The sequence below is a fragment of the Apus apus genome, chromosome 6, assembly GCF_020740795.1.
Source record: "Apus apus isolate bApuApu2 chromosome 6, bApuApu2.pri.cur, whole genome shotgun sequence".
Lineage (NCBI taxonomy): Eukaryota > Metazoa > Chordata > Aves > Apodiformes > Apodidae > Apus > Apus apus.
The window spans coordinates 7,946,065-7,958,374 of record NC_067287.1 but is presented as its reverse complement, the minus strand read 5'-3'; the positions used below and the strand labels follow the sequence as shown (position 1 = coordinate 7,958,374).

General features: G+C 37.3%; 1 protein-coding gene across 3 annotated transcripts in view; it reads right to left on the bottom strand.

The window, feature by feature from the left end:
* NCKAP5 (NCK associated protein 5) overlaps positions 1 to 12,310 on the bottom strand; it is a 373,160-nt gene that overhangs the window by 44,463 nt on the left and 316,387 nt on the right. For all 3 annotated transcript variants that reach the window (XM_051623988.1, XM_051623986.1, XM_051623987.1), the window contains one exon: positions 9,663 to 9,741. In XM_051623988.1, the coding sequence (XP_051479948.1) occupies positions 9,663 to 9,741 (79 nt within the window). The remainder of the gene's footprint in view (positions 1 to 9,662; positions 9,742 to 12,310) is intronic.

Below are 12,310 nucleotides of genomic sequence, written 5' to 3'. Positions count from 1 at the left end.
ACATCTACAGATGGTCCTAGCCAGAAGCAAAAAACACATGCAAAGTAGGAAAGTTTCAAAGAGAAAGACTAATACTATTATAGAGGCTACTGGCATGTGCTATCCTGTAGTAAGTATAATAATCAGACACAGTCTTGATTTGAGTGATAAAAATTAATATAGATTGGGCCATACTGTAAAGTAGTGTAAATCAACGCAGCAGCATTAACTTCAGCGTTGAAGAACCCAGTCATCCCTGTTTAATTGACATTTTAAGCCTGAATGATACCAGCAGATTCTCAGCATCTTGAATAATAATTAGGTTGTATCCTACACATAATGTATAAAGAGCCACACTTTTTCTCATTTTAGTGATAAAATTTGGTATTTCTGGGTGAATAAATGTAATGACAAAGAAGGAAATAAACAGCAAATCATTGTGGCTAATAAGGAAGTGTTGATCCAAAATATTCATTCTCTCCACAGAAGGAAGACAAGCTAGACAGTAGGCTGCAGCAGTGCTGCAGAAGAATTGGCAATTAGACAAGTGCTACGTGTACTATCTTTTAAAGTACAAAGAAATGATTTGTCTTTGACAGACTGTGAAGAAGGTAAGCTGACATAAATTAGAAGACACTAATGGACGTTAGTTTCTTATTATTCACTTTGGCAAGGTTCTCCATCATCTTCAAGGAACATAAGTAACAACCAGGAAAATACACAGAAAGTTTCACTCTATTATAACAGACTCCTTCAAACCATAATTTCAAAATTAATCCCTGCAGAAATACTCAAATGCCAAACACGAGTCAAGAACACAGTACACCAGACACTGTTCATTCCAGTTCTAGTGGCCCAAGCCCAAGTAAGCTGTTGTCTCTCCATGCTGCAGAGTAGCCTGTTTGCCTTCTCAGCCATACAAAAATCACACGGTAATAAAGCACCACTAAAAGATGCAGAGCAACTCAGTAGAATGACAGGATATTTAATCAGCTTTATGCACTCATGTGTGTTGTGTCTGATGAGCAAGTCCTGGGATGGTAAATGCAGAATGCTGCTCCACACCACCCTGGCAGGCCCCTCAACAGCATGACCACAGTAACAAACACTGCAGCTTAAGAACACAGGACTGCTAAATGATGTGTAAAGCCTCCCAAAGAAATGGTGCATTTGTCATGGACAGGTTTAGAACAATATCCTTGAAGATATTCATAACTCAACTGATTAAGTGCCTGAGTAGGACTTCCAACCTATGTGCTTCTAGGGGTTTGTTTCTACACACAAGACCATCAGTTGTTCTTGCATTATCTACTGGTTATTAAACAAGATTTCCCCTCAGTGATGCCTCAGTTAAGCTATTCTGGTTCAGAAAACTAAGTAAATCACAGATACAGGTCATTTCAAGTGTCAAAGGATTAGAAAATGGAAGAATTTGAAGTACAAAAGGGGAAGAACAGTGCTTGGTAATGGCATTAAAATGTAAATGCTTTGGGGATATTAGATGGAGGCACGAAAAGGCGTAAACTCTGAGGAACTGACAGAAGCATTTAGGTGACTGAAAGTACAAATGTAACTGCTTTTTACCCAGCCAAGCTCAGTTCTCTTTGCGCATTTCCACACACACCTTCTGTCTGAAGCATTCTGAGGATAGTGACACCATGACAGGTAAGGAGGTTGTGAGAATTTCTTCCATATCTTCCAGGACCCTTATGGCACTAGAGTTCAAGACTTTTTTGTTTTGGTTTCGTTTGTTTTTTTTATGAACAAGTTTGGATCCTTATGTTCCTAGAGGCAAGCAGCTTATTTTAGTATTTATTAATTAACCATCATTTTAGCAATAGGAAACCTAGTCCTATATCCAACCTGGCTAGATATATCAAGAGAGCATGTTAAGTTGCCTGCTACACTCAAGTCCCATTTTAAAGCTCCAGCCAAGGAAACACACTTAATAAGCATTGCAGTCAGAACCTACAGATTTAACACCTACCTCACAGCTTCTACATGCACACAGGGCTGTAGAAAGTGGCTTTGTTACCTATGTACAAAATAAATGCATGCACACTTGTATCATGCTCATGTATAGAGGATGCACAAAAAATCTAATACCTTATGACAATCTGTATTAAAACATCAGATTTTTGAGCGAGCAGATTTGAAATACGAACAGATCAAGGCTGGAAATGGATCCTGTGATAAAGGGTTTTGTTTGACAGATTTTACAGAGACTAATCTCACACGTAGGGACTTCTCGATATCCCACAGCTTTACTAGGTGGTGATGAGGAAGATAAACATTTTACCTTTATCTCATCACGCATAAATGAATGATTTAACTGCTGTATCAGTGATAAAATGATTGCTAAATGGTTCTTCTCAACTTCTATCAATGGCCTGATGAAAGGAATTAACACGGACAGTGGTTAGGTTGTTTTTCAGAAATTGAGACTTCACGACAAGAGAGGATTTCTTTTGCAGTCAAAAGACATTTTATCAGTTGAATATTGTTCATTAAATGCATTAGAGGCATCTAAGGATTTGTCTGACATTTAAGCAACTTCTGGATTACCCTTTTGCCTCTCCACAGTGATGTGGATCACCTCTCTTTACTGAATGCACAGGCTGTAATGCAGATCAATTTGTTCACCATCTTTTCCTCTGTCACTTATTCTGTTACATTTATCTCAGTAATTCATTACAGACCTCACCTAATCTGTCTCCAGGTTTTGAGGGTTCCTTAATGTAAATGTGTTTGCTCAAATATGTCAGGCTTAATGGACATGTTTTAAGATGATGTGTGTCAGACTTAATGTATTTGCCACATTAATCAGGCTTGTTTCCTTCACATCTATTTCCATTCCCTGAGAAAACATTAATTCAATAGCTGTTTACTTGGTACTCTAGTAAAAACACCCAAACTTTTAGCAGTTCCATAATGGTGGATAAAACTAAGTATTTTGCTTGGCAGAGGTAGGTCTCCACTAAAGGCACATTCAGAAATAAAATGTGAAACATTCTTTTTCAGGTCTGGTGTTCATCAGATCTAGATTTCAGAAAGAAACCAAGGAAAAAAAGGCAGACTATACTGGAGCAAGGATCTGTTGATTAGAAATGGTATTGGTACGGAAAACAAAAAGGCAGGATCTATATTGTGGACTGAATTTTTGAGTAGTCAGATAGAGAGCAATTCTGGGGCACCACACAAGAAGTTAAGGGTGACCACCAGTTCTAAATGATGCAGGTGAACAAACACCACAGGAAAGGTAAGAAAAGAGTATCTTGACATTAAATGGGTTTATCTGTGGGGAAATCCTGCAGAAGAATTGTAAGAGGAGTCAGAAGCAAACACATTTACCTGGAGTACTACAAAGAATGCAGGTCATTCTCATAGAAAAGTCTACTTAGAACGTGTGGTTTTTATTTGATATATTTTTTTTCATACTATGGCTACTGGTGCTGAATAAAACAATATCAGAATACACAGATAAGGCTATCATCTTCAGTATTTTGATACCTCAATACAAATAATTATAACACTGACATTTCATTTTAAGTCAAACCCACCTACATCTACCCTGTGTTATATGTCCTACATTTGCTATCAGTATATCTGTGAAATTGATATCAGGTTGCTAGCAACTCACCCATAAAACTTGCTGTGAAGGACATTCTTGGTTTCTACTGAAAATGTAGTTTGATTACTTTGCTGCATACAATGCTTAAATGGGGTGGGCTTTACAACAAAATGCAACACATAAAATACCAACAACACTTCTTTCATGGAACATTAGGCATCTAAGGGATTTAAACAAATATTCTCTAAAGAAGGCAGATCTTCAAAAAGTTGCTTAAAAGACAGACCTTCCTTTTTTTTTCTGACAAGATTGCCTTTTAAGTGGAAAACCCTTCTGCAAGGTTTTTCTTGGAAAGTACAAAAAAAATGATGACAAAGCCTGCTATAAGGCAGATGATTATCAAGAACTGTAATAGAATTGAGCACTGGGCTATAGTAGAGCTACAAAAGCATCCCTTGACCTCAGGGTGTGTTTTTGTTCTAGCACAATGCAGCAAAGTCTACAATGAACTTTTAATGCTGTGATAGGGTGGAAGCCCAACCCTTTATCTAGCCAGAAACTTAAAAAAACCCCCTTTTAAGGATCTGCAGGCATTTTCTCTGTATTACAGAAATGCCAGTAACTACAAGGTTCCCATTTAATGTTGGATGAATCAATTTTGAGCAACTGACCTGGACCTATTACTGAAAACTGGATAAAAATCAGACCCAAGTTTTTCTTCAAATTTTAAAAAATTCACAGTACATTTATCTTCATAATCTTTGCCTGGCTCTAAATTTCTCCTGAAATACTCCAAACCCAGTAGGGGTCAATGCCACAGTTAGATAATGTATTTCCAAAAATGGTAAATCCTTCTACTGTGGATTCTAATCCCAGCCTTCCTCAGGAAATTAACTCCCCATACAGCTTCAGTGGGTCTTACCTTGTGCTTCCAGTGGAGCAGATAGTACCAACAAAACCCAGATATATTTTGTTTTACCATGCTACCACCAATTCTTGTGTTATCAAGTATTTGTTCTCAGGGGTACCCAAAATGCTGAAGCAAACTGCAGGTATATTCAGATTTTTACAATTCATTTTATTTTTACCCGTGATGTCATTCTGAGGACAAAACCCACCTGCAATGGTGTCACTGGTGTCAAAACTCAAGAGACTTTTATTGAAGAATGAATCCTGAGCTTTTAGTTCCCTCAGTGACATATTAAAAATACATTTGAAAGCAAAAACTTTCTGATTTAATAAAAGAATTAATCTAGAAGAACTGTCCATGATTTCATATACTCCCTGAACTTCAGTGCTTTAGACCAGAAGTGCCTGTTTGATTTATTTAGGACTTGCTAAAGTTGTATTAATCACTGGAAATCCACTATGGTGAAAAAATGTATTTGCACATCGAAATATCTGTGACAAAAACAACAACAACAACAACATATCCCCTTTCTTTCTATTTAAACCTGAGTTTAAATTTAAGAGTAGTCTTGAAACCTCGGACATCTCTCATCTGTGTATTTAGGCTGGTGAATGTATGCTGAGATTGTATTTGGTGTGAAGCTTAAGTAAACCATTAGCAAAAAGCACATTCAACATTCACTCTCTAGTGAATGTGTCACCCATTTGGGGTGAGAAAGAGGAAAGAAAACTGGATCCAGAAAAATTATTATCATGCAGCTTTCACACATGGGGTTTGGTAAATCACTAAAGTCTGAGAAAATGGCACACTCAGGCTTTCCTTCTTCAGCCTCAGCATAGGTTTATATCAACAATGAAGAATGATGTGATTAATTAGAATTAACTTTCCTCTTCACTACAGAGAGATATCCCTAGGAAGAAAACAAAGTCAGGAACTTTTTAATTTATGTAGAGACCTGTATGGCCAAAAATACATTTGCTCCTCTGAGGTGCCCTTATTTTAGCCGTAACAGAAGAGTATTAGAATCAAGGAAACTGTCTTTGTGTACCATAGTGTTCAAACTGTTTGCAAGCATGAATTATTCAGTAACTAGCATACATTTTCTTGTGCTATGGATTTTTGGCTTTTCCCTTGAAGGTATTTATCAATGAAAACTCTTAATACATTATAATTAAGACAATCACACTTTTCCAGGAGTGACTGCTAATTCGAAACAGCAGTTGAAATGTGAAACATTAGAATTTCTCACAAAGGTTTTTCCTTCTCAATATCTCAAATTAATAACTTCTCCATGTAAAGGTGTCACTTGCAACTGTCTTGCAATTTTCTTTGGCCATTGTGGCAATGGGGAAATTCAAGACAAACTGACAGTTCTACTCCCTTAGGGGAAACATAATTATTTTTTCTTTGTAAGGAGAAGGCTTTCTTTGTTCACATGGAAGCAATACTGCCAGGAGTTTGATACATTGTCTTTGCATTCAAGAAAATAGTTTTTATTTTAGGAACGTTTGGAGTCTCTGCTGTACCTGCCTGAGCTGAGGAGTATCTCATAACATGAAGGGAAAGTCAACCTTTATATCAGGGCCCTCCTCTTATTGGGTCCTTGAGCATTTCCTACTTCATCACTTTCAAAACCCATGTATTTTATTCCAAAGGGCTTGAGAAAGGAGCTCTGAAGATGACTGGACTTGAAAGTGATTCTAAGGTCTCCTGCCTGTGGGAAGTGGGAGCACAAGTAGCCTCTGTGCTGCCAGGGCCATGCGTGGCATCCTTACTGACAGTAAAGCAAAGGCATCCAGAGTATTAAGTATTTTTGTTCCAAATTAAAAAAAACCCCACATTTTCAATATACGCTTAAGTACAATATAGCACAATATAAATGACTGCTTCCTATGGAAATGATCATGTGTTCCTGTGATATAGGTATACTAGGAAGGGAAATTTTATATTACTCTGCATTCTTGTATTCCTTCGATCTAGAAAATTCAGAAGGTCACCAAATTCCTTAAATTTGTCTAGATCAACAACTGAGAAGAAATAAAAAAACCTTGCAACTGGCATTTACACGTTTTTGTTTAACACACTCAGGAGTATCTCATTATTAGAAAGTGATGAACCAGCACTGTCTTACATGATACCAACCTTGGACTGTTCAGTTATATATATCTTGTTTATTAGCTAACTGGGCAGAACTGATGTCAGTTTAGGTATTTTATAGTGACAACTACAGGAACACATGTTTTTCCTATTATGTAAAGAAAATCTTCCCTGCTTAATCAATGCCTTTCTACATCTTCTATACATTCAGCTCTTAATTTCTTAACAGTTTAGATCAAAATCAGTAGAATAAACTCATTGAAGCACAGCTACAAAACCACAGTGAACTTTGTTTCCTTGAAACAACTGTTTATGGTGGTGAAGAATGTGGTAGGAAATTAACTTCCAGCCCACTGAAATTTTCAGTATTTCAAAGATGTTCCTGTTTTGGAAGAAATCCCAACACTGTGAAACTGTTCCACGAAAACAACAGACCAAAACCCTCCACCAGGGCATGAATTGTTCAGAGGACAGGGCAACTGCCCTCCTTGATCAGACTAAGGACCTGGCTCACACTGGGTGCTTGATGGCAATGAGGCAAATCATTTCAAGAGCCATCCTTCTTGTATTATTCCCTTCTGCTTCTGACAAACAGAATCTTAGGAGCTGATAACAAAGAAAGCCAAATTCGGCTCTCTCACATCTCAGATAATTCTCCATACCAACATGTTCTTTATAATTTTCACAAGTTCTTCCTTGTGTCTGGTTTTGACTAAAAATTGCAAGCTCACATAGGAAATGTTCCAAATGAAGGATTTAAGAAACTGCACAGAGTTTCAGTCTTTCAATGTGTTTCTATTAAAACCTTTGTACCAGAAAAATGCCAGAATCTCTGTCAAGGAAATTGATAAAACAAGCTCAACGAGACCTAGGAAAGATTGGTATGCACAAAGAGCAATGTGGACATACAGCAGCTGAAATACATATCTAAGATAAAACACAGCCTGGTGAGAGTGGTATAAAACACAGCAAGTTACTGATTTAGGAGTATTCAGGAAGTGCACTTAGATCCATGTTTCTAATTTCCCAGGCTTTGGCCTGTCCTGATGAAATAAGTAATGACTGGTATCTTCTGCATTAGGACTCACTGTGCTAATGTTAACAAATTTGCTTAGACATCTATTATTTTTACAACCTATTGCATATAACGTCTCCCACCATCAAGGAGTTTCCTGACATTAACAACTAGATCCTCAGAGCAAACTCCTTGAGTTATTCTAGATAGTTTGACAAGGCAGAATATGGATAGCTGGCATCCTGCACTGAGCCTTTAAGAGATGGCATTGACTGGGGAAAAGAAGATGCTTTTGTAATTGGTGTAATTCAGATGTTGGAAAGGTCTCTGTGCAAACTTTAAGGATTTGCCAAGGGCAGCACTGCCTGGCATCTCTAACACTGCCTCCTGTGGGCTTGTACAGACTGGGGCCACAGTCCTGCCTGTTGCTTTATCCACATCATTAGGCTGAAAAAGGTGAAGAAAAGGATGGGGTTTTTTTTGTTTGTTTGTTTTTTGAACAAAAGGACTTGGTGCACAAGAGGGCCAGACCCATGGGAATGACCTCTGCCAGGTAACTGAGGGCCCTATGAACCCAAGGTACAACTGAAGTCTGACTTTGGGGAATGCCAACCGACCAGCTCCATAATCACCATGTCCTGGCAGAGACTCAGTTTTGCCAGTGGGAGAAGCAAAATATTAACACCCTCAAAAGCCACCTGCACATATTTAGCAATTAGGTTTCAGCCACAATCACCAATTACACTGATGAACGCCCAGGAAACACTGGAGTCTTTCTGGAAAAAAAGCTCTGCGAATAATTGTTTTTTCTTGTTCCAGTATCTGGATTAAAAAAATTAAACCCAAATATTTCACATCAATTAATAGTAAAAGTTTTGAGAATTTTGAGGTGGATGCAAAATAATTATTTCAGTCTGAGGAGAAATAATTCTGAAAAGCCTAAGGTATGATACTATATTTTGGGCCTTTTCTAGTAATGGAAAGCAAGTCCTTTATTCAGAGTAAGAAGTACATATTTCTCCTTTCAGGGCTAGTGCCTACCCCCTCACAGAATCCACCCAGTCCTAGACTGCATTGTTCAAAGTTTTTATTATTTAGTTGCTGTAATGAGCCAATTAATATGGCTGGGTTCTTAGGGAGGGAAGAGTTTAGGGATCTTTTCTGGAAGTTACACAGTTACTTATTTGGCTGCATTTGGGCCTGGATAAGGATGTACAAATTAATAAGACATGAGAACACCTTCCTACCACCCCAGAGGGTTCCTGTTAAGACATGGTACCTCTGTTCAGCTCCACTTGCTGGGCTGACAGTATTAGTGAAATGTAAGAGCTTCTGACTAGCAAAATCTCTTCTAGTGTCCTGAAAACACCTGATCAGTTTTAATTATTGCTGCAGTCTCTGCCTGCAGAGGGAACTTACTAGAGGAGAATCTTTTCCACTCACTGTCAGTTCCTTATATTGGTACCATCCTGCTCTAACACAGATCCCAAACACACTTATGCTTTGTCCTCCAGTGCCTGTTAGGCATTTTAACATGTACTAAGGTTAAAAATTAGTACATGCCAATTAAGAAGCAGGGCAGATGGTGCTAGCCTACTGAAAAGAGCAGAGCAAAGGCAACTTTATTTTCAAATAAGAACTTTTAAGGTCTTCTGAACAGACATATTTGCTACTCCTCCTAGTTTAGTTTACCACAGTAATTATTTTTCTGTTCAGAATTTTATTTTGAACTTTACTCACCCAAGGACAGATGGCAGACTTACAGTATATCAGTATTATTCCCACTGAACAGTATCATGCACTACAACCCTCGAGTTAAGACACAATGTGTAACCCAATAGTTTTGGAGGCTGAAATTATCTTTCATAGCCATACTCCAAAACCCTTCTCTCAAGCATTGCATTGACACACAATTGGTAATGGTGCATACTCATCTTTTATACAGTTGGTGAAATCTGGCTATCAAGAAACAGAGCTAAATGAATGCTAAAGCTGACATTAGGTGGGCAAACAAGGTAATGAGAATTAAACAGGATTTTTTCCAAGGACTGAGACAGCAATAAAAACCAGCATAAAATACAATTTTGTACCTATCACATGACTCTGACATGTAGTCCTTGTCATGGTGTCTTCCTCCTCTTCTTGCAGGTTTTCTGTGACTACTTTAGCCTGTACATAGTACAACAACAAAAGTGAAGAACATCTGTGACTCTGTTTATTTTGCTTCATGATAAAAACAGAATATTTTTTCAGAAATTAACACAAGTAAAGTTACAGAGCAGCTAAAAGTGAAAGAATGTAGTCTGTCTTATTATATTAATGACACCTGAGGATAATAACTTTATTCAGTCACAATATGCAGCAGTCAAAAATACCCTGGGAATTTGAAATTCCTCAAAAAAGTATTTTTCTGCATTAATTAAAAAAAAAAAATTATGCTCCAGTCTCCTGACCTCTTATTTGTTTCTCTCTAGAAATAGCATGTTTCAAATTCTCTGCTAAAAAAATGTGAACTTAATATGTGATGTGGTACCTCTCTACCTCAGTTTGCAAACACTGAACTTGAGTTTTTTTGTTTCCATCTCTGTTGAAAAGCATTTATTGGCTAAGCAGAGAGAAAAACTTAATTTAAGAATGAAGTGTACACTAAGAGCCTGCATGTTATGCAAGTATGGGTTATTAAAATGCCCATGATATTCTGTTTTTCAGATGAAGACATATTTTCGTCTGTTCTTCTGTACTCCTGCTTCCCAAGTGTATATATAATCTGAGTATCTTCCTAGTGCACAGTGAAAACCCCTTCCATTACATGCCATCAGTGGCCATAATTCAGATCCAGGAACATATTTTTCTGCCATGCTATATAAATCAAACAGGAATGAAGATACTTTCAGGGTGATGAGAGGAGGAAAGCCAGCACTGCAGAAAAAATTACTTTTAGTATCTCAGAGATCTTACATTGTTAATCACTCCTTGCTGTTTTAAACCACTTACAGCACATTTACAGTAACATTAAATATGTTCTGTAACCTAAACCAGTAGACTTTATCATCATTTGCATGATGTATCTTTGATCACAGTATGTATTCTGCTTGTCTGGGTTACACAAGCAGCCCTCTTGACCTCTTGTGACCAGCCTCACTTAGACATGAAAAGCTCACTCTCTAGATTTATAAAAGTGCATTTATAATCTCTTAGTCTCAGTGACGTAACTTTATCTTTCTCTTCTGAAAAGAGGAGCCCCAGCCTATGGAAAATGAAGAGTATGTGATCATTGGCATTGCATTAAGGGTAGAACAGTTTCTCACATTTGCAGACTGCATGGCGGTCTGTGGCTTGCTGCTGATGTGACATCTCACAATATTAGGATAGATCTCTGGGTATTCCCCAAACATACAGACTGCAGAAAGACACAGACATACAAAATGCTTGGTCCCTTGATTTTGGTGCCACACTTCCACCTCACAAAGCAAAGCCCTTGGCTTTTCTAAATTACACCGGGCTGTAATAAAATCACAAAGATGAAATGAAGCAGTGCAGCACAAAAATGATTGTATCTCACCTTAAGCTCTAGCCAAGGACATGAAAAAGCATTGGGGAATGTGGAATACCCTTGGTGTGGGCTAAAGGATCATGTATTTCTGTTGGCTGGCTTTTAGAGCAAAGTGCTTTTCTGATGAACACTAACGGGAAGCATATTCCTCTGCAGGTGAATGCACAAGGCTACCATTGGTGGAATATTGCTTTTTCCATAAATTCAGTGGTAGCCAAGCAGTAACATCCTTTGCATGAACAGAAATCAGAGGTAATTGATGCATATGTTATAGCATAATAGTGCTCCAAGTCTTTACCTGGCATATCATAAGATAAGAGACTTAATCATCAAAAATTAAACAGGCTTTAAAGGAAAAACTTTATAGAAAATTCATGTTAAAAAATGTTATGCCAGGATTTAAAGAAGTAGTACATATATGGTATGCAGTTTTAAATACAGCTGCTTCTGCTCTGAACCTGAATGACGGAATGCAGTTTACATTGTTCAAAAAAGAAAATAAATCTTATTTGTTTAGGGCTTTTCAAAAGATTTATGCTGTTTTCTCCAAAAGTACTCATTTTGTCTTTTTAACAGCAAAAAAAATGCACACCAGGCCATTGTACTGCATGTGACTGTTTTCAGTCACAGCTATCTCCCAGTTCTTTGCCATCTGCTTCAAAGTAAGCAGATACCAAAGAATAACTGGAAATGATAGTAATAAGATGCATGAACTTTGAATTTAAACTTTTCATTGTTTTTCTTGCATAAATTTGGAGGACAAGATGAAATATCACATACTGTGGAATCTTCAGGTATATCTTTTTTGTAAGTTCACATTTAGAATTGTAAGCACATTTTTATTTAAGCTATTCTAGATGTCCTCAGTCTTTTGGCATGAGATACTTCTTTTAGGAAAAAAGTGCCACTAAAAACACAATATAAAACTCACAAAGATGAAGCATATAATACAACTTAATCTTCAAAAACAATGCAGAAAATACTTTGATTCCCTACAAACAAAAGTGTCTAAGGTATAGAACAGGTAATGCCTTTTCTCCATGACCAACATGTCCTTAAAAACTAAATAGTATAATTAGCATTTCTCCATTATTTATGCATATTAAGGACAAGTTGTAGTTCTCTGAAAAAAAAAAAGTGTGTTTCTTGAAGATATACTTAAAGTCTTAAATTACTATTATCACT